The sequence below is a fragment of the Antennarius striatus genome, chromosome 4 (assembly GCF_040054535.1).
Source record: "Antennarius striatus isolate MH-2024 chromosome 4, ASM4005453v1, whole genome shotgun sequence".
In the NCBI taxonomy this organism is placed as follows: domain Eukaryota; kingdom Metazoa; phylum Chordata; class Actinopteri; order Lophiiformes; family Antennariidae; genus Antennarius; species Antennarius striatus.
This window is the reverse complement of record NC_090779.1, coordinates 22,136,666-22,163,765: the sequence shown is the minus strand read 5'-3', so window position 1 is coordinate 22,163,765 and position 27,100 is coordinate 22,136,666. Positions and strand designations below refer to the sequence as shown.

Sequence of the window (27,100 nt, the reverse complement as noted above, 5' to 3'; positions counted from 1 at the left end):
GTGTAGTTGGGTGTGTAGACGGGTGAGAAGGGGGTGTTTAAAGGAGTCACTGAAGGATTTCCAGGACTTTTCTCAACATCAATTCGACCCTCTTTTTGTCTATTGTACGCAACAGAAATCTGTTTTTCCTAAATTAGTGTTCCTTCTTGTTTTTTATTCCAGCAACTCATCCAAATCCACTGGACGTTAAGAACGTCCAGTGGATTGACTTAAACAGCTTTTGGATCACCATGACCTGGATGACTGAGAACCTACACAGACATCTTCAGCAACTCATGTATGTATGTTAAAAGAAATCCACTTTTATTGTGCTGAACCAAGTTATGAAGTCACCTCCTGTTTACATACCTGGATTTATAATCCTCTCTTTACTAATAAGTGATATCACTTATTACTGGTCACTGACAAGTGACCAGTAATTCTAACCGGTCCTCCCAGCATCAGTAATAATTTAGCTGCTGCAGCGCCATCTGTAGGTGAACGGTAGAGCAACACTTTGGTATAGCTATGCTGTCCTACCTGCCACCAGGTGTATAACGGAGGTTGCAGGTCGTGTTAAAACACATTGAGCACAGAGCTGATCGTAAAATCGTCCCATTTATTTGACACAGGCGAGTACATCCCTGTAACGATGGCTGGCTAACGATGACATGGAATGTTACAGTAAGATTTGTTTTCTTGCATAAAATCCTCACTGTTGAAAATGCTGCAAAAGTTAATTTCTAAGATCAACAAGTCCCCATGTTTTTTTTTAAAATGTTTTACATCATCAACACAATCACCACACAGTGTACACTGACTCTGCATCCCCCAGGAGAAGAAACTCACATCAACCCAGAGGCAACACTGCAATACTTTAATCTGTCATCAACACACGAGTGCAGCCAGTCTGAATGAATGGGGCGGAGGTGCGATCAGCTCACATGAGAAGCATACGAGGATGCGTATGAAAGTCGTCGACATGGTTCCGGGTGACCTCGGGTCTCTGGTCACTGTGTGTGTGTGGGGGTCGCTTCATGTCAGCGTTCAAGTCCTTGCGCTCATTAAGCACGAGGGTCAAAAAAAGACACATTCAAGAATTCTTCATGATAGAAAACAAGGAGCTCAAAGCGAGTCCGGTCAGGACTCTCCGTTCTGGACTCTGGAGATGGGCGGCTGCATAAAGTCTTTGAAGGGCCCCAGGGCCTCCTTCAGGGCGGAGCTCACCTCGGAGGAAGAGCAGGTGATGCACTCCACCAGCGTGGGGTACAGGGCAATAACTTGAGCCCACGTGTTGCCGTCCACTGCAGGTGGAAAACAAAAGAAAGCAATCAGGGAGGAAACAGAGAGGACGGGGTGAGGATGGGAGGGATGGGAGGAGAAGATTATAAATTGTGATGGGAGGCAATCAAAGAATTCATTTGCTTGATGCAGTTCCCACAGGGGTACGTAAATGAGTTTGGTAATGCAAATATCTTGAAGAACGTCAGAACGTCCCAATTTGGTCTACAGATCAACAGAAGAACGTCACCAGAAGAAAAGATGAAACCTGTGGGGTCGTCAAGGTTTGTTTTACTCTACGTACATTTTTCCCACATTATTTTATTGCCTCTTTTCATCCCAGCATCTAAGTGGTCTCTGACACTGTTTGACACTCACCATTCTCTGGCTGAGTCTTCTTCAGTGAGTCCATCAAAGTGCTGATTGCTTTCAGGACGAAGATGATCTCAGTCACCTGTTGCCTGAAGTAAAGAAAAACCCTTGTCAGGAAAAGAGACACCCAGGACGTTAAACCTGAAGGTGTTACGGTGGAAGGAGAGTCGGTGTCGGTACCTGGGCAGGGGGCAGCGTCCGCTCAGCCTCTCGTCCTCCACGTACCGTCGGAGGACGTCCTGGGATCTCTTGAGGAGCACAGAGAGTGCCATGCGGGAGATGTAGCCCTCCTGAGGGGTGGACACCTTGTTGCTGAAGGAAAACTGCAGCAACGTCTCAAAACACACCTTTGAGAACTCCTCCCTCATGCGGACGTCGATCTCCGCCTCTGTGAGAGAAAGACACTCATTAGACTATGTCTTACCAAAATGGTTACAAATGCAAGTAAACAACAAAACCTTACCTGTGAACGAGGGAGACTGTGAATGAATGGAGCCTCTGTTGAGCATCGCCATAATCTGACCAACGAAGTCTTTGGGAATAAAATTGGCAAACGGTAAAATCTCTGTGCTGATCAGCTGCACCACCTGAAAAGAAGACACAACGATGAAGATGCTGCCTTCCTCACAGAGTCCTGCTGACACGATGAGAACACGGAGCAGGAATTTATACCTCGACATCAACGGCTTCATTCTTCTGGAACTCCTGGATGGAGACGTTGTCTGGAGGTGTGCTACAAAAGAAAACCAGGAAAATTAGTTTGGTGCTCGGGGCGTCCAACTCTGGCACGATGTCTCATTAAAGGATCAGTCCACCCAAAGATGACAATTCAAGTCCCCGTCCAGATGAGTTGTTGAGAACGTTTTGAACGACTCTGCGTTCGTAAACAATGTCTGACTTTTATTTTTGGTTGGGCTGCTCCTTTCAGACTGTCTGTACCTCTTGGTAAAGAGGAAGTCTTCGAAGGCATTGGCGAGCTCTGGCCACATGGTGTCGAACTTCCCAGATGAGGCGTGCTGCCGTGCAACCGGCAGCCCTATAGATAGCACCTTGAGCAGAGATGACACGGCGAGCTTCCAGGTAGTCTCTGACGGACAGGCGTACTTCAAACCCAGGGGCATCCGTAAAGTCTGGGGGGCAAAGAGAAGACAAAAAAGAGACGGCAACAGAAATGAGACTGACTGAAAAAACCCTAAAGCTAAAATCCTTTCACCTCAATTCTAAAATGTGGAAAGACTTTAACGAACAAGGTGAACCACCAGCGGTCCTGTTCGAGTTTCACCCGATAGACCAGAAGTATGAAGTCATCTTTCAGTTATCTGTCAGAGAACAGCTGGCGTCCCCAAGGTTGTGATTTTAAAAATATCCCCTTTTTGTTGTGGAGACAAAAAAGGGTGGGGACCAACATTTCTCCACAGCTTCTTGCCAAATTAACTCTCAGTTTAAGGTTTCACTGTGGGAAAGCAGCAGCGAGACGCAGGTGTGAGAAACCGGATAACCTGTGCTAGACGTCTTCAGCTTTGGTGACAGACTGCTGAAGATGTCTGGAAACTGCCTGTTATTGGACGCCGAGGCGAGACACAACCACAGACATGAGTCCGGAGTTTTTGAAGAGTGATGGGAATCTTTTTTACTGTCAGTGAGCCAGAACATTTAGGGTTAACCTGACAGTGCGCAGGGCTCCGATGCATCAGACCAACAATCGGCTTGGCTAACACCTGAATGTCAACATGCATCAAAAGCCAAAGAAATAAGATAAAGTCGGCCGAGACACAATTATTTACCTCCCCCAAATGTGAAATTGTGTTAATGCACTTCAAATGACAAAATCTTTTCATAGCATCGCTCCACACTTTACAGCCGCTGCAAGGCTCGATAACAGCTGCAGCTCCGTGAGCGGCCAATAAAAACTCAAGCTGAGACCAAAGGAAAACAGCACCTCCACAACTTCCAGACAAAAAAAACATCACAAGGTGAAGAACTGGGATTGACAGCGAGGGTCATTTTTTTTTGTAATACCTTAATGATGCTCTGCAGGACCTTCTCATTGATGACGGCTTTATGGCACGCCGTCTTGTGGTACAGATCCACCACCACCTCCAAGGAACGCTCAGCAAAGGGCACGTAGTTTAAGGCAACCCACTCCGCCTGTGGAGACAAAAGGATTTAACAAGAGACCAAACACAGCGACCAGAACCCTGCTGCTGAGGCCACACTGAAAGCAAGTTTTAAAGACACACTTTGGATCAGCACACAGGTCACACTGTTCAGATGAATAACCAAAAAAGCCCCAAAACAATTTGATGCAACAAAGTGTGTCTTTAAGGAAACAGAATCACGATTGTGCGTACGAGCATCACCAAAATCACAAAAGTCAGAGAAGGTGGAGTGGCACAGGGGCAGTGCACACAGAGGCATGACCACCAGTTAGTGGGAGGCAGAGAGGGAGTGGGGGGTGGAGTGGGTGAGAGACGCAGATGAGAGACGGTTTTATGATGTGGCGTCTCATCTAGCGCAGAGGGCAGGTCACCACCATTCAGGCACATCTTAGTGAAATTAAAGGAAGGGGCTGAAGGAAGGGACAGAACTCACCGGAGCAAACAGCTGGATCTACGGTAATCCAGAACCAAGAAACAAAATGAGAGAAGATCGCAATTAAACTGGTGATCAGGGTGCAGTGAATGTGCAGTGATGACGCTGGATAAACAAAAGTAAACAGCCTTAGCATCCAGGACCTCTGAGGCTAACAATAATATGTAATAGAGACCACCCAGAGCTTCCGTCTGCTGGGTGGGGGGTTCGGTTTGATCCTCTGACTGAAACTATTTAAAGGGATTCCAATCAATCACAGAGTCCAGGATCGAAAGAGTCTGGGCCCCACATGCTCGACAAACGGATAACGTTTAGCGTAATGATTGCAACCTGCCGACGATGGATGGAGCAAGATGACTTTCACTACCCCCCAGGAGGCAAAGCAAGGATTGGATTTATAGGTTACAAGAACACAAACAGACACCGTCATCAAAACCTATAAATGAGAATGAATTATTTGTTGTGTTGACAAAGTTCTTTTGTAAATGAAGTCCAGGGTTTCCACCAGGGAACTGAAGGCTGACCCCCACCCCTCCGGGCAGAAGAAGAAAATTGATTTTCAATGTTAGCTAACATGAGTTTGTCAGCTCTACGCTCACAAATATCAGATTTATCCTGATATTAATCTTGAAGAAAGAAGCAGCGGAGAGGAGGTCTCAGTTTGAAGAAAAACGTTAAGTACGCTGTGAAGTTTTGAGGAGATAACCGGAGACTGATGAAAAGCGTCACACATTAATAAGTCGGTGCTCTGTTTGAGAAGCTTACAGTGTTTTTCTGGAGGAAATAGAGCAGCAAAGTCCTGCTTTTCAACAATGAATCATTCATTAATACGCTTTTGAAAATAACGCTGCTGATACTGCATCTTTTGGGCCTGTCAAGTCTGAAAGAACAGCACCAGTGAACAGTTTAACACAGCATCTCATAAAGGTATCGGTACAGAACCGAGAACTGGTTCTGACATGTTCTATTAACCGTCATGACGGTGGGACAGATCGTCATGACAACCTCTCCTGGTGGAAACTCTGGTGAACAAGCAAAATGAAGCAAAACAGAGGGAACATGATGGAAAATACATCCTAGGGGGTGGCGGGGGCTGAGGGGAGCCTGCCAAGCTCATGGGGGGAGGGCAGGGGCAACAACAAGAAAGGATGGCTTCTCAGGACGACTGAAGATTCAGGCGATAAAAATCAAAATGTAACAAATAAAGGTTTGTGTCGTGGATGCGACCCCCCCCCCTTTACCTGGTTGTATTTGGCATTGGCCACGTGTTTGGTTTCCATCCTGCCGTACTGAGGAGGTTTGCAGGAGAACTCCACGAAGAGGAGCAGCTGTTGGAAGATGGCCGGGTACATGACCTGCAGGTTCTCCGGACCCACACAGATGGCCTACAGCAGGGAACGGAGGAACAAACACCGATGATGTCACAGGACCGCACATCACATGACTTAACAGGCTGGCTTCAGCTTCAGTTCAAACATCTGACACTTCTCTTTGTCATTTGTGAAACTGGCAGGAATCAGATAGTGTCTTAAAGGATAACAGCCACCAGGAGACAAACAATAGACACACAAAATAACGACTTAGAGCCTTTTAGTCTGATCTTTCATCTAATCTGAGCTCATAAATTTAAAGTCACATGTAGGTGCAATCGTTCATAAACAACATGCTTATTCAGCTGTTTATTATGAAATATTACACATAACAGAAATGCACTTCTAATGAATCACTTTGTCTGCTGTAATAAATCACACTTAATTTATTCACATAAAAAAAACCACAGCATAAAATGTGAATGTTTACACTCCACTTATGTAATATAATAATTTAAATTCATATGTGATCAATAATTACAACCGATTTGGACCAGTATCTGTTAGCATGTGACCTCATGGGTCCCGGGTCGAAGGACCACCTACTCCAATGACATCATCAGTCTGTTCTTCTTCTTCTTTTTTTCCTTTCGGCTTTTCCCTTCAGGGGTCGCCACAGCGAATCATTTGCTTCCATCTAACCCTGTCCTTTGCATCCTCTTCTCTCAATCCATAAACTTCTTCTTTGGTCTTCCTCTAGGCCTCCTGCCTGGCAGTTCAAAACTCAGCATCCTTCTACCAATATATTCACTATCTCTCCTCTGGACATGTCCAAACCATCTCAGTCTGGCCTCTCTGACTTTATCTCCAAAACCTCTAACATGTGCTGTCCCTCTGATGTACTCAATCCTGATCCTATCCTTCCTGGTCACTCCCAGAGAGAACCTCAGCATCTTCATCTCTGCTACCTCCAGCTCTGTCTCCTGTCTTTTCCTCAGTGACACTGTATGTGGCATAAATGTTTGGTGTATTCGATTCCTCATTTCTCTGATGTTAACAGCTTGAACCTTGTGTTCTTTCTTTCTTTCTGTTAAATCATATTCAACCCACTTGTGTTTACTGGCCTGTGATGTGGGGGGGGGGTGGATTAAATCATACAAAGCCTTTAAACTGTGATGCTAACTTTTGACCTACCTTCTGTAAAACGTCCAGAGAGGTGAGCACGGCTTCCTGGAGGCTGGTGAGCACCGCCTCGGTGTAGGATGGGAGGATGAAGGGCGAGGCGTCGCTGCTGATGGGCACTGACACCGCCCCGTGGAGGATGACCCCCAGCTTCTTCAGGTCCTCCATGCTGAAGTTGGCTTTAATGTGCTGGTAGAGCGCTGGGAAGATCTGGATCAGCGCCGTGAGGAAGGGCTGGCTGGGGATGAAAAACAGCTTCTCTGTCGGGCCGCTGGGGGGGCTGGTGCTGTCCGTACCAGTCCGATACCACGTGTTCCACGCTGACCACCACAGCGCTGAGTCTTCTAACGCTGACTCCTCCCCCGGGGGAGGGGCCTGCAGCTCGGCACCGTTGTAGCGCGTCAGCCTCTCCACCAGTGAGTCTGAACGCACCAGGGGTCTGCCTGGACCAGACGCTGAGAGGGGGTCAATGAGGACCGGGGGAACGCCCATGGCAGCGAACGCGTCAGCTGCCTTGTCCGAGTCTTTCACGGGCATGACGATCTGAAGGATCTCTTGAAAGCTCTTGAGGGCGGCCAATGAGACCTCGTTGTTTTTGCTGAGAGCGGCTGATTGGATGTGGTTCAGCAGAACCTCCCAGGCCTCAAAAAAATCACCTGAAAGGAATGGATTAACATCGGTTAGCTCTGGTCGCTAACAGTACATCAACAGACAGACAGGAAGCCACGCAGTGAGAAAAGGAAGCAGGTCTACATCACAGACGCTGCTGCCGCACAATATTTATTTGATCTCGGTTGTGTGTGTCGGAGGAGCAGCTTTCTTCTAAGTGACATTAAATCTTGGAATGTGCTGCTTGTTATGAGTCACCTCTTGTAATCTAGCACTGCAGAGAGCGATGAGAGTAGCTAATGAGGAGCTCGTGTTTTATCATTCATATCTCCCTGGAATATTAATCTTGTCTACACGGAGCTGAACACGACAGAACGCACACTAATACCACCAGAACAGCTGTGCCATGTCTAGACTTTTGATATGAGCAGCACCGAAGTACGGATTTCAGGACAGAGATTTTCAGGAACGTCATCGTCTACTCGAGATTATAATGCTGGAGTCCTGCAGCATTCTAAAAAAACAGCTGAAACCACCTTAGCTAAAGAAAGACTCTTGAGATGTGGACATGGATTACGCTTCACAAGCTGCATAGAGTCATTGTTCAAGGCCAGGGGTCTCCAAACTTTTTCATGTAAGGGCCACATAACTTTTCCCTTCTCTGATGTGGGGCCGGGGTCAGTTTGGAACAGATAAAAACTTTGAGAATCACAGGGGTGCCTAAATGTTAACATTTATTGTCGTACAGATCCACATTGCAAAACCGTTTAGCTGCGAAGCTCCACGTAGGATTTGTAGACTCTGATTTGAAAAAGATTTCTATTCTATGGGGGACCTTTATAAATCGGAGTCTGTCAGACTTCATGATGCTTACTTAGCTGTTGGAGGAGATACCGCCTCGTGTTGAAGATGCGCGCAACCCCAGCTAGCGTCAGCACCCACGTCTCCGCCCACTGCTTCTCAGCTGTGTCGCGTGAGTGGTGGATGAGGATGTTTCCTCCGCCGGACTCGATCTTCTCTTTGTCTGCTGTGGTGGAAGACGTCCTCACGCAGTCTAACAGATGGAACAGCACCTGTAGGTGACAGGAAGGTTGCCACCTTGTTAGCTTTGATACATTAGCAAGGAATGAAACTTTTTATTCCAATTCCTCCTCCCGCACAACTAAAGCGAATGAAAAGGGAACTTTCTCACTACCTTCCAGACCACGATGTGCCATGTTGGCTGTTGCAGCAGGGTCCCGTGGGCAGCGATGGTAGAGAACAACGTTTGGCCAGCACTTTTACGCACGGCAGGCCGTGGGTCGACACACAACTCTCCCAGCTTGGCGTAGAGGCACAACCACAGGCAATCGAAAGGCGGGGCAGGGTGGAAGGGCCTGTTCAGCGGCTCTCCTTTTTCCTGGGCTTGCTTCTGCAGAGCCGCCTCCTCCCTCTCCAGCTCCTCCGTGATGGCTTCGCCTCTTTGGAAGAAGTAGTCTGAAATGTTCCACTGTGGGGTGAGAATGCAAGGGGCATAAATTGGACATGAAGGTTGGGGGAAAGCGCTTCAGGCAGTACTGCTATCCTATTACCATAAAGTAATCTTGCAAGAACCGCCACACTCCAAGAAAAATAATCCTGCAAACCGCAGATCAATATCAGGGTTTTCATGTCCTGAATAATGTATAAAGTATCTATGAAATGTCAGCAGAGTAGTTAAGTGCTGCCAAATGAGATCAAATGATGCAAAACAATAATACTGTATGTCAGGCAGGATTATTTTCATTTACATTCCTACATTCTCTGTTAGCACGCCTCTATGGTGACACATTCACACCTGGGAATTCCACTGGTGGCATCTCAGAAGCTCCACAGAGCAGTTCATGAATGTCTCTGTGATGACGTCTGACATTCATCAGCTGAGAATCCGTGAACTCACCAGCAGGCCGATGGAGGTGAGGCTGATGTTGAGCTCCTGGTTCTGCAGGCCAAAGCTCCCAGCGACATCCACAACTATCTGGAGGCACGTGCAAGGCATGGTGGGTAGAAAGTCCGTCACCACCAGCTGCAGGCACTGGAAGGCAGTTCGGATCAACGACTCGCTGGAAAGAAAAAGAGTCAAAAAATAAAATATTTGCATATAATGAACAGTTCTTAATGATCTGGGGATTTCATAACATTTGACATGTTTACTGTCAGTAAAATGTGTTCTTTCATCAATCTGGTCTTCTTACCCTTGATCATTCCGGATGGCTCCGATGACACCCAGGACGAGGGGCCAGCCGGGCCCTAGGCTGTCCCCCTGGCTCTGAAGGATCTGCAGGACGCTCTCCAGCTGTTTCTGCCGGATGTCTGCGTGCAGCACGTTGGACAGCTCCTTCAAGGGGTTCAGCAGCAGAAGCTGCAGCCGCTGAGGGGTGAAAAGGTTCCATTTAACTTATTAATAAATGATTTTTTTATAATGGTCAGAATGGCTTCCTTTCATCAGTAAAAGCAGCTGGATAGGAAATCGATGTCATGTTTTCATGGCTACTTTGATGCCGTTTTCCACCTGATCGACATCTGGCAGACCTCATTAATGATATCATCTCTCTCTGATAGGAGTGGAGTGCTCCTGTAGCCTGCAGCGCCACCAGCTGTTTATGTCTTGAGGTGATCGTCTCTTTGACAAGCATCTATAGCCATGAACATCCCGGATTATTTAAGTGCAATTCAAACGCAGATAATTTGGTTGGAAGTCAAATTAAATGAAGGTATGTTAATTCTGAAAAGCGAATTTGTTAATTTTCCACAAAAAAAAAAAAAAAATCACCAGCTGCTAATAGCACAAATCGTGGAGTAGAAAATGTCAGGCCCGGGACGAAGATGCCCCTGCAACCGGAGAGAAGAACCGGAATGAGCAAAACAACATGAAAGTCACCAACTAGGGATACAAATGAAAATATAAGCAATCTGAGGAACCGATTATGAGTTGCACACCTTTAGGGATCTGATGGCAGCCTTCATCAAGTGAAATATCAATTCTCTTATATGATAACTGAACTCTCATGCGTTTTAAGACAACAAGATGACATCACTGTATTCAAAACTAGAATATTTTAGCAATGTAAAACCCAAACGTTACGGTTTTTAACGAGCTTAGAAGAAGTGTTTGTCGCCAAGTTCTTCCCCATCCTCCTCCAGATAAGCTCCGAGCGCCTCCCGTCCTTCTTCTGCAGCACCGAGGTGAAGGTCGCAGTGAGCGACAAAAGAAAGTGAGCGTGACATTTGTTTCTCACGTTCTACCTGACCGGCACACAGTCCTATCTCTCATGACGCACACCGACGAGGTGGAGGAGGTTTTTCAAAATGTCAAAAATGAACACCGCAAAAGATCAACAAAACATCGGTGTCTCTAAAACAGTAAAAAGATCAACGCTTCACAACAGTTTGTAGTTTTCATACGAACCACCCATAGGAGGAAGGAGGAGAAGGAGAAAAGGGGGAGGAAAAAGATGAACATGAATCGCACAAGAAGAATGAGAAGGAGAAGCAAAGGAGAAGATGAGGAAGGATAAAAGAAGAGGGAGGAGAAGAAGGATGAGAAGCTATATTCAGAAATGAAATCCACAAAAACAAAAGACACACATTTGTCTGATAAACTGGTGTTTGTTTGTTGTTTTTCATTAATTATTTGGTGTCCTTCAGTACCTGATTGAGGGCCAGAGGGGGGTCGTGCCTGTAGGCCAGGCCAGCCTTGATGAGCGCTGTCAGCGCCTCGGCCCCCCACTCTCTCATCCTTGAGTTGGGGTGCTGGCAGACCTGTGGACATATCACATACACACTCAAATGCAGACACAGCAAGCCAATCGGATGCAGTTGTTGATTTTCCCAGCAGTGTTCACAGCGGATGTGAAACCAGTGGGAGAAGTGAACCCGAGAGCGAGAAGCCCTGTGACAGCAGCAATCCTGTGACAGACTGGAATCATGAAAGCTGGTGTAGAAACACACGAGGCCAATCTGAATCCACAAAATCCTAAACAGTAAGACGAGCAGCGTTTGATTGATGCTTTAATCTAGTTTCAGATGATCAATCAGGCCTCTCCACTGCACACAAGAATGTCACCAACACTGCTAGCAAAGCACACAGACACATTCTGGATTGGGACAGTCGTATCGTGTGACACATCGACAACGTTACAACGTTGATGCAGAGAGAGACTGGATTGGTGGGGAGAAAGAAGAGGCGGGACATTCAAGTTACAGAGCAGGGATCTGAGCTTACCTTCTGCAAGACAGACAGGAGTGCAAAAGAGAAAAGAGATAAAGAAAAGCTCTTAACCCAATAAATAATAATAAAACAGACATAAGATACACTCAAAAATCCATACATTAGTTTACTAAACCCTGTTACCTGAAGGTGCAACAAGAGGAGGAGACAGAAAGAGAGAACAAAAAGAGAGAGGAAGAGGAGAGGCAGAGATCTTTCTAATGTTGAAGTAAATTAAAGGTCATGAACACTAACATCTCATAAATCCTGATTCAATGTGTGAGTAAATAAGCTTGCTATGACAACCATCAGGAGTTAAAAAATGTAAATCAACTGTGGCAGAAAACTACTTGGAGAAATAATTTAAAAAATAAAAATAACCAAATGATGATTCTGTTTGACCTTCAGTGAGTTCAGTCTTTCAGAGTGTGAATGAATCGTGATGTTTTAAAGCTCAGCTCCTCGTCTGCTCCTCTAGAGATGTTACCTCCAGCAAGTGTCCGGTTAAAGGCCTCCACAGGATCTCTATCCGGTCCATGTTAACCAGACCCGTCTCCAGAAGCTTTGCCACAGCGAAGAGAGACGGCTCCTGAAATGGATCAAATGAAACATCTTGTAACACTGAATACATTCAAGTTGAATGAAAGACAAACAGTAATCAAACACATCAGAATAAAATCATCTTCACCTTATTGTTTCCATAAGCCATCTCCATGGCTTCCAAGGACAGTGAACAGAGAGCGTTGATCAGGTGATGCAGCGACACATCATCCAGGTACCTAAATCACACCAAACATTGATCAAGCTTATAATTAAATGTATTTGGTATGCTTATTGTTACATATACCTAATATGCTTGACTGACGTGAATAGCTGTTACCATGAGGAGGTCAGATTCTTAACAGGAATCAATGTTCTTCAGTGATGAAGATGGAAAAGGATTCCAACTTGAGACTAAAATTTAATCACTTGTGCCTCACACAAAACCTTCTGTATTTTATTTACTGATTGAGAATGTTTCCTTGTATCATCTGCAAATATGATCAGATGCTTCTTAAAAGTATCTACGGATTGGTCCTTACTGGGAGCTCTCGAAGAGTCTGGAGAGGATGTTGGAGATGACAGGAAGGTCGGTCATCACAGCTGTGGTCAGCACCTGTTTGAATTAAACCAGAACGCTGCAGTTAGCTCATCACCTTCAACCAGAAATCTCCACATGCTCAACAACGTTCACACAAAACTCACCGTGGTGGGGCCCTCCACGGCCCTGCCTGGCTTCAGGGCCCCGCCCACGCCTGGCTTCAGCCCCAGGATCCACACCAAGTGCTGGGGGGAGCAAAGAAAGGAGTTCAGAAAGAGCTGAACCCATTCTCCATAAAATTAATGGCAGTAAAAAAATTCTAATGAGATCCGTCTGATTAGACTGAAATCCAACGGGCTCTGGTCTGGTTCTGTTACAGGTAGACATCACACTGACAGTCTAGCATGACAAGATGATTCTTGGCGGATCATCTCTCGTCTCATAAGCATTTCAAATATTCATTTATGCATGTATAAAATTCATTTCGCCTGAAGCCTGCTGGTGGCGTCTGAGATCCTGGCTGACTCCTGACAGATGCCAGTCTGTGATAATACAGCTCAGGATTTCAGCTAATTTGAATGAAAAAAAAAACAGGTGAAAAAGTTCCATGCAGGCGAGAGGAGGTCAAAAACCTGCAGTAATGAGTTGCAGTGAAAATGTGTAACATAATTGTGATGATAATTCAGAGTAATTTGTAATTACTCTTCAACCAGACTGGGATGTTTTGGCCCGGGAAGACAACAGATGCAGTAAAAAAAAAACAACTACAGGTTTAATTTAAAGTAGATTAAAAATACCAGACACAGGAGCGAAAGGCATGGAAATGAGCTGGATTGGCATGAGCTATTCAATAACAACTGATGAATTCTTGACTTTAAAGGAATAGTTCAGTAAAAACACGTCTGTCACCAGGTGGAAGGAGTACCTGCAGCGTCGCCAGAACCAGCTGCCAGGAGGAGCCCAGGACGGCCCCGTGGCAGTGAGCCAGGTTCAGAAGGGTCCGCATGCACTGGATGTTCTTTGCAGTCAGCTGACAGAGGGACAGACAAAATCATTATCGGAAACGTCATCAGCGTGGAATAAAGAGAATAAAGTCACAAACAGGAGCTAAAAAATATGCAATCTTTGTAGATTAAGAGCTCATGGGTTCCTTCTAATAACAGGATAAGGATCCATCAAACTTAAATCCACTGACCGGCCTGTGTTCAGAGCAGCTGTCGCTGAGGAAACGCCTTTATGTAGATGTTGTTATGAAGAGATGCTGTTGTTGTTCAGATTTATGAGACTCTAGATTTCATCATTTATTTCATTTTAATTCTATTTCAAGGATGCTCTATGAAAGAATGACGGCATGAGGACCGTTAAACTCATCTACAAAAATATATCATCCTTTGTGGCTGGTATTTTGTGTTCAAATCGAGAAAATAAGTGGATAAATACAGAGATGAAATACGGGGCAGATGTTCATACCAGGTTTGAACAGAGGATTCTGGGTATTTATTCAGTTTAGATTCTTTTCTCCAGAGCTTTGTTTTTTGTTTAATGCATCTTCCTCATAAATGGCTGGATCTTTGTTTTTGGGAAACTGCTACCTGAGTGAACTTGTTAATATTTTGTGTGGCCATAGCTTCTTCCTTCTTGCTGTCCTTACCACCACTGTGCCCTGGGGCTGGGCGGTGAGCGGCTGCCCCACCGCCACCACCTGCTGATGGGATTCACTGGAGGGGCTGATAATCTGCACATTCTGCCCCTGGATGGAGTAGGCTGAGAACACACACGCATGGACACAGACACATAGTCAGTAATACACACAAACAGGTTTTCTAACAAGCTTACGACATGCAAGAAGAGCTTTGTTAATTAACTCCAAGGCAAACATCTATTGTGAGCTGAGACTCAATTTGCTAGATTTATCTCTCCAAGCTATTATGCAAATGATGAATGTTGGAGTTGGTCTATGTGTGTGTGTCAATGTGTGCGTGTGTGTATTCTCCAGACACACTCTCCTCGACATTCCTAATTAGAAGCCGAAGTGAAAACTTACGGATTAATGCAACAAGGCTTCGGGCCGCAGGGACGGCGTGCTGGAGAGCTCAGGTGCTAGTTAGCTACATGAACACACATGACCAGGGGCCAGACTTTTAGCTGTGTGCGGTACAGCTATGGATTTGCTTTGCTAATGCCAACATTAAGACAGAAACGCCTAACTCCAGCTGAGATGGGTTGTGTCATGCAGGTGTTCCAGGTGTGTTTTGTGGCGCACCTTTGCTGGACAGGTTGGCAGAATTGCTGTTCAGGACAGTCAGGGCGTAATGCGGCGGGAGGGAGGCTTTGCAGATGGCTGTGATGAAGGCGTCACGGGGTGTCACCAACCCCAGACGACCACACAGCGATGCCATGGTCAGCTCCGCCTTCAGGATGTTCTCTGTGGCCGTCTCATCAGTGCTGAGGAGACAGAATAGAGTTTAATCTGACACCCACAGCATCCATATGGACTGCTAGCTGTGCAAAGTTTTAGCATAGTCTAAATCCATCAAGATGAATTTGGATATTTTCAGTTTGTTTTCTGCCAATGTAGTTCCAGAGAATTAGACAGTAGATCACACTGGGCACATGTAACCACGGAAACCCCAGGACTTCCACATCCAAATTCCTCATCAGCACTGACCTTCTGGGACCCTGGCTGCAGGTCGTCAAGGTAACGGACTAATGGACGCTGCTTAAAATCTGGGATGTGTTTTATTTGTAGAAAATCATCTTCAGGCCCGGATCCTCTCCTAGTTTCTGGCCCTGTATTTTGTGATCCAGTTTCTGAACGTCTGAATGTCTGATAAAAATGTTAACATAACATAACTGAGGATGAGGGGCGCATTGTTTCTTCGATCAGAATGTAAAACTTTACCCCCTTAACTCATTTGGGCACTAGAAAACAAGGGGCTTCTGCGGGCACTATTCTGTTTTCTCTTGTGAAGGAAAAGTTCTCGATTTTCATATAAAGGACTTTTGTATGAATTGCTTGTGAAAAAAATAACAATGTGCCCTCATGCAAAACGCAATTAAAAACCACCAAACAGTCAAGAAGACCTTTTTCCTCTGTAGGGGAAATTAATTCTCCCCAGCTCGCTCGAAAGCCAGATCTGTGCTTCCAGCATGAACACAGAAGAGCAGCTTGTGAAAAGGTCGTTTCCACTCACCTGGCGTCGAGCAGCAGCGACAGAGCGGCCAGAAGACCACACCAGCAGGCGCTGACCATCTCCTCCCACACCAGGTGGGCTCCTGAGACAGATGTACCGAGAATGTGTGAATTAACTTCTTTTACTTTAAGAGCAGGGAAACGTACATACGCAGTGCCCACAGCAGACGTCATAAAGTTGAACACCGTGAACCCGAACAACTTATGAGTTTCCTCATCATTATCCCACATCTCCATCCTCACCAGGTTTCAGCTGCCACTCCTCATCGGGATGCACCTCCCTGAACTCGACAGCTGCCTCCTCCTCCGTGGCCAGCTCTCTTTCGATCATGGAGGTGATGCCCCGCACCAGGTCCAGCAGAGCACTGAAGGCCACGGACATGGCGTAGCCCTCTGGGATGGACGGAGGTTCAACTTTGTCCAGCATCTCCAGACTAGAGGTTGGAAGACAGGGAAGGAGGGGAATGAGATGGAGCAGGAAGTGTGTGTTCACACTTCAGTTAATTCACTTTACTTTGATGAATAATCCGTGTTCCAGGGAGTGGCAGCACTTACTACGTGGCCTTAGCGCTGCCCTGGACACTAACAGTCATGAGAGGGATCCAGGTGCCACGGTATTCAAACGCAGCTTGGGTGGTCAGGTTCCCGCTGACCCCGCCAGTCCCTGGGCCGCCCTGTACGGCCCCCTGGGCCCCTGAACCTGAACCACCTGGACAGAGAGTCACGGTGTTTTAAAAGCTGAGGGGATCCTTCCTGTAGAGCTAAAAATGAACAGTCAGACAGAGAACATACCGGCAGGAGCACCAATGGCAGCAGCATTTCCCGCGTTGGGGACGATGAACAGGGACTGTATGAAGGAGCCGAGGGCATTGACAATGTCTCTGAAGACCTTTGTGGAGTGTTGTTTCATGTCGTATGACTGACAGAAGGAGCTGAACAGAAAACAACACAACAAATACTATTAACCAACAACAACCATGACTACCTGACTTTAAACTTAAGACATTTGACAAATGGATGGGTTTGTCACAGATGAACACAACTCTTCCTTGAATGATGGTTTTGTAACTGTCACAACATTCATTTAAACTACTGTAGTATCCTGTTGACAAGGTGTGGAAGCAATCTCAGGAATTGGAGCTGGTAGTATATTTTGTTTCGCGTTTAAATCCAGTCTGAGGTGAGTAAAAGAATGAATGTTCATTTTTAGTCAAGCTGTTCTCTTGGTGCATCTCACCGTAATAAATGAGGCTGCACACACAGCCGGTGGATGGATTCCACGGCCACCGCTCTCAGCCACTGTGGCTTCTCACCGTCCAGGAACTTCACCAGCAGAGACAAGAAGATCTCACACTCTGTCACCTGGAGGACAAACACACATTTCAGACTGCAACAGATGTGTCTTCAGCTTGAAGCACTGTGGTAAAATCCCTGCAGAATCTTAAGAAGCCATCCTGAAGCTTTTATCTTGACTGAAGTGCGGAAAAAGACACAGATTGAGTGAATGTCACTGCATAAGAACAGCTGTGATTTTTAATTGCTTACATGGTACCAAGTTTGTTAAAAGTGCCTGGAGCACTACTAGTTATAACTAGTCAGCCATCCCTGCAGACGGTTCCCTCACCAGTAAGCTGTAGAAGTTCTTGATCAGGACCGAGACCACGCGGAGCAGCCTCATGCAGATGGGAAAGTAAGGCTTCTCCACCGGCGCGGGTGAAGCGGCGCTGCTACTGCCCTGACGGAACTTGATGTTGGGGGAGAAGAGCTTGATCACGAGGGGACACACCCGTTCCTTCAGCAGGAAGCTGAACTCCTGGTGCTAGGGTGGAAACCGATGGTATAACACATACAGGTGGAGAAGTAAAGAACCAATGTGAGCATGCCTTCCTTTTTTTATAAACATAGGAGTGTGTGAATTCTCCATCAGTAAGCACCTGCAGGAATACGCCAGGAAAATCATTAAGAACAGACTCCAGCAGCTCCAGGCCAAACGTCCGGGTCATTTCTGTCATGCCCACCAGCCAGTAAGGGGCATCTGCATTCACCAACTGGCACAAGTCCTGCAATGAAGCAGCATTTGAACAATAGAGTATTATGTCAACATGCACCACAGAGGTTGAAGATCTGCTGGTAAGATAAGCAAGGAAGGATGACTTTGAGACGACGGTCGTAGATAAAGCAGGTAGCCAAACTGTTTCAAGCCTCAACATCTAATGCTAGGAGATGGACTACGAGGTCCTCTGGTGGATCTACCTGGAACAGCATGTATGCGTCTTTAGCGCTGGGCCTCAGCGTGCTGACAGACCGCCTGTTGGTGTTTCCTTGGACAGGAGGCTGCTGCTCCACGATGCCTGGGGGAAACAACACAAAGCATGTTTTATATAATACTAGAACCGCTCTGAATTCTCTTTTAAGCTTATTGAAAGATTTGCACTGATATCTGCATTTGATGGAATTGCAATTGAAAGAAAATTCTGTAAGCAGATTTGTAAACATTTGTTGATCTCCTCAGGAGTCACATTTTCCTTTGACGACCCTCTGACCTTTGAAACGCTCGTCCTCAGCCACCATCCTCTCAAAGACCACGGTGACGACCTGCCTGACGGTGGCAGCCGCAGTGTTGTTGGTGATGTTGTCCTTAGTGAAGTGCAAACGGAAACAGAGCACGATGGCCTGGGCCAGAAACAAACACCACTGCATTAGGCAAAATACACTACAATGTGTTCACAGAACATTAACAAATCATTACTGCATCTGTGGTCCGTCTTCAGGAGGTGTAAAACAACATTTAGTGGGGGGGGGGTGAAAATCCTGATTTGTTTATGTGATGCACAAACAGGAGCGTTTGAACAGCCTTAACATGTGTCCTGATTGATGTGGTCACAGCTCTGACTAAAGGTGTGAAAACATGTTGAGGACACACCTGAGACCTGAGGACTCAGATGTGTCACTGAAGCAGCCACCAAAACAGACGCGATGTTTCACTGAGTGTGATTTCCATGTGATTATAACGGATGTAAATGTTGACATCGGATTCACTTGCCTGCCCAGGTAAGCAGCAGAAGCCTGAAATCCCCCTAAGTTCTTCCTGCCTTCCTGTGAAGTCATTATTTCATTCTTCTAAAATGTGTTTGTCTGTTGATCAATGGATTTCATTATTCACACTAAATTTATAGCAAACCCTGACTGATAAGCTGAGCTAACGGAGCTAACAGAAAAACTACTAATGTTCTGTTACACCATCTATGACACATTCCTAACTGTTGGGGCCTTCTTGGAGATTTTGTTCCCTTCTTGTCGCTGTGATGTGTATGTGTTTCATGGAGTTCAGACAGACAGGGTCAACCAGGACAAACAGTTTAATGGAGGGTGACGCCGCCGTACCTTGGAAAGCACTTCATCGTGTACGACCGTGTTGGTGGTGAGCAGCACCAGAACCGTCTGTAGGAGCTTCAGCTCCTCCAGGCCGTTCTCCATCAGCTGCCACAACATGTTGATGATGTTCCCTGCAGCTGCCTGTGAAGCGCGCGCACACACACACACACACACGTTCCGATGTTTATATTGAGCTTGATCAGATCACACACACAGACAGACACACACACATCAGCTGCTGTTGCTGCTCAGAGGTTACAATCACCTGATGCTAACAATAAGTGACACAGAACGCCCTTTCTCAGGTCATCATGCAACCTGTCTGCTGCTCTTATGTGAGCCGCTGGCCGGAGTCACAGGACTCATTATTTCAAAAAAAAATAAAAAATCATGTGTTTCATCTTGCAGAAAGACCATGAATAAAAGTCAAGCAGAGGCTGTCAGCCCACAGCAAGATGTAGGACATGTGTGAGACGGCGACAACCCAGCTCCTCATGAGTAGCCAGCTTCATGCCCACATCCGTGTACAAGGAGGCAGGAGTGGATGGAGGGCGGAAGAAGCAGCTGGTAGCAGCGAACTCAAAGGGAGGAGAGCAACAAAAGGTCTTAATTAGGGAAGAAATGGGACGGCCTGGAGCTCATCACCCTCTGAAAGGTTCAGGACATGCAGAGATAATCCGCTGCCGTTCGTTCAAACACTCACTCCTTCCCTCAGGAAACCAAATGACAACACTCATCACTTTCTCTCTGCAGGAGAAAGTGTCTCCAGTGACACCATACAATCAACACTGAGATTCCCAGTCAGCCCATATCCACATTGTGTGTGTGTGTGTGTGTGTGTGTGTGTGTGTGTGTGTGTGTGTGTGTGTGTGTGTGTGTTTAGTCATTCTGTGTGTTTGTTGGCAGCAGAAATGTGTTAAAACAGACACACAATCGGCCTCACACACAGACCACAATCACTGTGACCAGGGTGCTCAATTTAGCACAGGATGCAAAGACTAAAAGAAGGACAGAAGGAGCGGAGGAGGAGATTTAAATCAAACAATCACATATTAGCAATTCCTAATTGGCGATCGATGAGCTGCATTAATCTCCACATTAATGTGATTAAATCAGGTTGTAGGAAGACATATATTTGGAAGTAAACATCTCAAATATTTAGGTCTTGATTTGGTTCTTGGTGATTGATGACAATCAGAGAAAACACTTTATCTTATACCAATAATTGAAATAATAAATGATTGATGACGACAAAGGTTTCCTGCGTCACGTGAACAAACATTCAAACCAGACACGATAAAGACATTCCTGTTCTTTACAAATGTTTTCTTAATGACTAGACCAGTATATGAGTCCAGACTCGGTGGCTGCTGGAGCCGATCATCATCTCTGTGAGGCCAGAGGTGAAGAATCCAGATGACAGTTAAGGCTTTTTACTAATTTCACTTGTTAAAAACAGAGATGCGGAAATGCCATCTTGTTTTTTTAACTCTCCATCTTCAAGATGCATTTCATTCATTCCGGCATTCTTTTATCGTACATCTGAGTAATGAGGGTTAGGGTGTGTTCATTTCTTCTGATCTGTGAGCAAAAATCAGCGTTCCAAAGCTGTCCTCTCACCTCGGACACCACCTCGTGGGACATGAGTCTCTGGATGGCGGCCAGACACAGCTGGGCGATCTTCGGTTCTTTGGTGCCACAGCCCATCAGAAAAGGCTGGACGACCTCGGAGCTGTTCTCCTTGAGAGCTGCAGGGACAGGGCAGACGGAGGATATCAGGTTCTGGTACCAGGACAGAGGTGATTCAAAGGCTGTGTGTGTTCACCAATATCTGTTTGCTGGTTTATTTGTTTGTCTGTCAACAGGATTACATTAAAACAACTTGATGTACTTTAAAGGAAGTGGTGGTTGAATTCTGGAGAGGATCTGGAGTAAATGAGGTGACTGTGGAAAACATATTATACATGGATTTTAGTCAGTCCTGCTTTTGTGGATCACCAAGAAACTGTGTACATGCAGGAATCAGTGAAATATGGATTGTGCATCTCATCGTCTGAGGTTTGATTAATCATGAGAACATTAGGGCAAAACTAAAACAGAGCGACACCAGTTCAGTTAAGAATCAAGTCAGTAAAATGAGGTAACATTTCATTCATTAAATCAGATGACGATGTGCTACAACCTTCTTTGAAAGTCTGGTGGTATCACAGCCCTAATTTGTAAAACAATGGCAAATAAAAAGAGAGTATATGAGAGTCCATTATTCTGGAGGCTCACTCACCTGCCAGTATGTCTGCATTCCTGGCTGCAATGGTCTTTATCTTCACGATGCCAGACTCTGCAGCCTTGGGGGGGGGAGTGAGGGGGGCAGAAAGGACAGAGCAGAAATCATCTTTCTGTGGGAAAGTCAAAAAGTTGCAATTCAAATCAATGTTCCATTGAAACTAACAGAAAAATATGACTCATCACTTTTATTTCCCAGTCAGGATCACAAAACATCATATCTCAATCCCTGCAATAAGGGGTCAGACACCAGCCGCAGAAGGGAATAATGTAGTGGCGTATTTATCCGAACAACAACACGACTGCATCACTTGTCATTTGAACAGCCTCAAGGTCGAGACGCCGTGAGTCAACAATCAGAACCAGATCAACAGTCACTCAGAAACGCCTAGTCAGCTGCTGCTGAGGTTAATCTTCAAAAAAATGCTAGTCTCCGTCTTCTCCTTTGTTCCTGCAGACCTACCCAGAAGTCTTTGCAGGGTAGTGAGGATAGCACAAAGTCAGTCCCAAATAGTTACAACCGTTCTGCCTGCTTTCCAACCCCAGAGATCTGAACCAGTGCCAGGACGGCCACGTCTGGGACAGCACTCAAGTTTTAGAAGAAACTGAAAGGATATTTTCAGCTCCATGGTAAAAACTCAAGGAATGTTTTCTCTGGTGTTGCCCTGGCAACAGTAGCGGTTGTGGTGTGAACAGCTTCTGAATAGACGATTCTGATTGACAAACAACTGATGCTTATTTTTCTTTCTTTTTTACAGTATCTTCAAATAATAATTTATTGATTTTGTCGCTTTAAATGAAATGTAAATAGATCACATCATCCTCACCGAATTATGTATATGTTTAATTTTCTTGTCAAACTTTAAATGTATAATTAAAATGATTGAATGATCTCATCTGTTAGCTGCACAGCTCCACAAAAACACCTTTTTTTTCCTCGACAACTGAGGCAAACGTAGAACCACCAAGCCGATGAGCACCCCAAGACAATTAAAACACAACAACACTTAAAAAGATTATCGTAAGGTGTAACCCTGGAGTTGTCAGCTCAGATAAAAAGGTAACCCTACGTGCCCCGGTTTCAGTTCTTTGTGTTTTTTGAGCGGAGATCCTCAAAACAAAACTGACCCTGAATGTCTGTTCATCCCTCTGACCAGCAGCATCTGACTTTCATCAGAAACACGCTTCCAGAGTCAAACTGCTGACTTAGCATATTGTGAAAAGGGCTCCTCCAGTCAAGAAGCGTCAGTTCACCAAATCCTCACTTTCTGCTGATCGCTGCTTTATCTCTGCACGGCGTACATGAGCTGTGTAGCAAATGAGTCGTGCTGTACGGTCCACACAATGGATTCCTGTCATGCTTTCATTAATGCTGCACTTTTTCAGGTTGGATTTCAGCAACTACACCTGACAGGGCTCGTCTAGAGAGGAGAGACGGACACCTGGCAGTTTTCTTTCCTCTCTGACAGCAATCAGAGCACATAAACAGTAAAGCCCTGGTGGCTTCACCAGTGAAAAAGAGTCTCTGAATGTGAAACCGCTGGCTGTGGAGCAATGCACTGTGGGAGACGGCTGAGAAATGTGGGACGAACTGGAATGGAGACTGGAAATGCAGGAAAAGGCGTCCTTGTTCTTTTCATAGGGTTTTGGTAATTATTTTTGGTGATTTACCAACAAGCATGACAGTAATTCAGATGAAATGTGTGAGCAGCTAATTCCTTTAAAAGTGGGACGTAGAGAGAGAATGTGCTAACAAAAACACAGCAATAAATACACATTCATATCATCGCCACACATTTAATCACCAGCAATCAAACAGAAAAGGTTGTTTCAGTCACAACATAATGATCCAGAGCCTGAGCTCAGGTTGTGGGAGCATCTCAGTCTGAGGTCCCTGAGGGTGAGGTCACAGGAAACGCAGCTGATGATGAATCAATAATGGAGGAGACATTTCAGGAGGAGGCCCCTCCGCAAAGGCCGGCAAACACCGTCAGACGCAGTGTCGATGGAGGTGTCAATGCCGTCTGGACAGCGGGATTTCTAATGTTTTTTGCTTAATGTGAATACAACACACCTCCAAGCACATGGAGGAAAAAGTTCAATGAGCAAAAGAAACTAGAAATGAAGACCTCTGGAACACAGCCCAAATTCAAACTGGTCAGGTGTGTGAAGCAGGGCAGTCACCCCACACAGCTGGTTCATGACAAGACTGTAGCTTCTTTATTCCACCACACTCTGTACACTGTACACTATGAAGGCAGAGCGAGTGGTTCATGTGATGGTTTTGGGGGGGGGGGGGGCTATGAGTCCAACCCACAACGCAAAGACTTAACAAGTAGCTAAGAGTGCTTAGAAGCAAACTGATGCAAAAGTAAAATGTCACACAACAATGCTGCAACTTCAAGGTGTGCAGGTGTCATAAAGAAGGGCTTGTGCTGTAATCTCTGGAGCTCTACAGCCATATTAAATTTTCATAGTTGAGGTGATGGTGAGGCCCAGCACGCCAAGAAATCTGCGTCTAAAGCGGACAGCTCTTAATGAAGCACCACGCTCCCTAAAGAACCCGTCTGTAACAGAAACCAGCGCTAAACTATTTCTGCTCTCTTTGTAATGCTGTCTTCAAAAAAGGTGAGACCTGAGGGACAAAGCTGGTGGAGCCCGATATGTATTACCCCACATAGCTGGATGATGAGTATTACCATGGCCTCAAAAGCCCCACAAGCAGTACAGTATATTAGCTAATGGCCCGTGGGACTGCTTTTCTGAATGCAAGAAAATGGAGAACTATGGAGGATTAGGGTAAAGAGACTGACTGAGATGACGTCAGTTCAGTTAAATAATGTCATCTACACTTTGTGTGTATTTCACTGACAAGTAATTGATAGAACAGCTTCTGAAATCCTCCCTAGCTTCATAATATTGTGTACCTTTTAGACATTACATTTAGATTTAGCAGAAATGAAAACATTCTCAGGAGTCAACCGCTGAAAACAGAAGCTGTATTAAAGAGTGTTGTTAGGCGCTAACTGGAGCTGTAAAAGCTGGGTGGACAATCTAACAGTAAACACACACTGGAACAACCCTCCTTGTACTATCATCTCCTCCAACTATGTCACCAACACAACACACAATGAACACAGTCAGCAGTCACTCACAATGAATCTTTCAAGGGAATAAAAAAACGAACTGCGCAGTTTGAAATTTAAATCCAACCGCAAACAACAAATGACAGATAAGTCAGATTGTTGTCCACTCATTCTGGACTCACAAATTTTGATTGTGCTTTTTTTCTAAGATCGTTTTTATCTCACAATGTAGATGAGAGTGAAAAAAATCAAATCAATTCTTCCAGCCCATATCTACACTCCTTCAAAACATTTCATAAAAATCTGTTGCAAACATGTTGTTGTATCTTGCAGAGCCTCATCCAACTTCAGCTAAGGAGGAGGACATCATTCCTATATTTGTAAAAGTGAACAAAATTATGACTTAAGCATCACTTTAGTCCAAATAATGACCGAACAGTGGGAAATAAAGCTCAACCCAACAAAGCTTTTTATTCCCTAATATAATCAAAACACTTTGAACATGTGTACAGTACTTAAAAATCCTCCACGCAGGGTTTGTTGTCTTCTGCGTGTAGCAGACCTTTAAATGACCACCTGTGATGCTAACAGTCACCAGCCAGAGCCTACAGTTAGCTAACAACATGCTGACATGTAAATAAAAAGGTGGGTCAGCTGTGTTCATCTGGGTGTAATCCGGGTTATGTTTATGATATCACGTCATCCACACCCAGAGAAAACGGACAGATTTAAAAAGTCGTTTAAACCCTAACTTGACGGCCGGTTGGCAGGAAGGCCCACGGCTGAACTTTTAATGTCCACGGACACCTCACGGATGTCCACGTCCCAGAGAGGCCCACTGGTTGATGTAGAAACGGGCTCCAACGACTAATTAACTACATTTTATATTTAACAACACAAAACCCCACATATGACACAACCAGCTGAGCACCCACGTCAAGGCTTAGTGAAGCTAACTAGCCGGCTAACCTCTTTCACTGGGGGGAATTTCTTCTTGCACTCCATCGACAGAGACCGCAGGTCCGTCTGCATGTTCTCCAGCAATTTCTTCACCGCCTCGGGGCTGCTGGTCGACATCTTTGACGGTGTCTTCGACAGAAACCTCAAGAAACTTCAGACGATAGGGAATGCCGAAGCGCAGTCGCCCCCGACCCATCCACAAAGGGAGTGTAATCCGCGGATACTCGGTTCGGCTCACATGGAAAATGCGATAAAAGCGCCGCGGTCCGTAGACATAGTATCCCACGTCTCGGCTTCGACACCCCGTACGCAGGAGAGCAGCGACGTCACCGTCATTCGTTCGTCTATTTCACAGCCAAGAGACGTTAAGTTCGCGAAGCAGCATCGTTTCGGTTTCTTTCTGTCCCTTCAGGCTGCTCATTAATCGAAGATATTAGACCAATTGAGAAGTCTGTCATCAGCGGCCGACAGCTACACTTTCCTTCCCACAATGCTTTGTTGGACAGTGACACGTCATTCAGACTTCCGTAAACACTGGCCGATAGAGGAACAGACTACAGCTACCCCTGGTGGAAGGTCTTTATACTGCAATTATCACTGACGTCAACGAGCGGTCAAAACTCCTGTCAAACGATTTTTACAGTTGATTTATATAAAATGATAAATTACTAATCGTATTGAATTAATTATACTGTGTTGTACGTTAACAGAGAGACATGAAGCACATGTAAATATAGGCAACTGCTTATCCAATGAAAAACATTCTTCACTTTATCAAATAGAAACTTCACCCGTGTTTGCGTAATTGTTCATTCATCTCTGAACAAATGGATTCATTTATGTAGAGATGTTCCTTCTTTTTGGTAACCAATAGTTAATTTTCTACAAAAAAAAGATACTAAATTAAATAAACAGTAAAATTATGGGAAAAGCTTAAAACATGTTGATATCATCATCCTATTTCAATTTAATAAAACAAAACATAACTAATTTCTGCTCTCAAACTCAAAAAAATTACAAATGTTCCAAATACTATATATGTCAGGGTCTCCAGATGCATCGTTTTCACAGAAATCCTCCATAACAGACATATTCTAAAAAACATAAATATATAAATAGTAATACACGATTCAAATGAAGGTGTTTTTTAATTCAGCGATACAAAATAATTGTAGTATATAAAAGTTACATACATATGTAACAGTGTTTGCGATCAGTAATCAATGATCATACTGTATATTCATTGCAACATTTAAAGAAACACAGGCTGAAGATCATAATTTTACAGCAGAGAGAGATTTTGGAATAAAATCCTTCAACCAGCCTCGTTCATATCATTTAAGTGGCACAGTTGTCTCCTCCAGGCACTTTACATTCTGATTTCATATAAGTGAATGTATCACAGATAAGGCTAATTAAATTAATGGTAATACTCAGAATATTGGGGGGGAAACATGCAAAACATTCATGCAGCTCTGAAATGCTTAAAATAGCAAATTATTAATAAAATGAATATATTAAATAAGGAAAAAATCTTGATTGTGTTGATTGTTGTCACTTCAGCTTCAA

At 45.0% G+C, this 27,100-nt stretch overlaps 1 protein-coding gene across 2 annotated transcripts; it reads right to left on the bottom strand.

Moving 5' to 3' along the window:
• Positions 1–578: 578 nt before the first annotated feature.
• Positions 579–26,017, bottom strand: mon2 (MON2 homolog, regulator of endosome-to-Golgi trafficking). Of its 2 annotated transcripts, XM_068312854.1 has the most exons (35): positions 25,541–26,017; positions 21,484–21,547; positions 20,823–20,950; positions 19,212–19,343; positions 18,371–18,500; positions 18,081–18,178; positions 17,762–17,887; positions 17,452–17,646; positions 17,065–17,189; positions 16,620–16,759; positions 16,383–16,536; positions 16,071–16,261; positions 15,829–15,910; positions 14,898–15,079; positions 14,286–14,398; positions 13,560–13,664; positions 12,799–12,879; positions 12,636–12,709; positions 12,242–12,332; positions 12,041–12,142; positions 10,995–11,105; positions 9,539–9,714; positions 9,244–9,406; positions 8,521–8,814; positions 8,200–8,398; positions 6,729–7,372; positions 5,466–5,609; positions 4,225–4,242; positions 3,652–3,780; positions 2,572–2,762; positions 2,305–2,365; positions 2,096–2,219; positions 1,813–2,020; positions 1,639–1,721; positions 579–1,283 (listed from the first exon to the last, which is right to left on the bottom strand). In XM_068312854.1, the coding sequence occupies exons 1-35, from the start codon at positions 25,646–25,648 to the stop codon at positions 1,120–1,122; spliced, it is 5,130 nt and encodes a 1,709-aa protein (XP_068168955.1). In that variant the 5' UTR covers positions 25,649–26,017; the 3' UTR covers positions 579–1,119. The 2 variants fall into 2 exon arrangements, with proteins under 2 accessions (XP_068168955.1, XP_068168956.1); XM_068312855.1 differs by lacking the exon at positions 4,225–4,242.
• Between the last annotated feature and the right edge of the window lie 1,083 nt (positions 26,018–27,100).

Coding starts and splice junctions, on each gene's coding strand:
- mon2 (XM_068312854.1), bottom strand. CDS start 25,648: ATGTCGACCAGCAGCCCCGAGGCGGTGAAGAAATTGCTGGAGAACATG. Junction 12,333..12,635: donor AGACTCTTCGAGAGCTCCCA/GTAAGGACCAAT, acceptor GGTGTGATTTAG/GTACCTGGATGATGTGTCGC. Junction 2,220..2,304: donor ATGAAGCCGTTGATGTCGAG/GTATAAATTCCT, acceptor TCTTCTTTTCAG/GTGGTGCAGCTGATCAGCAC.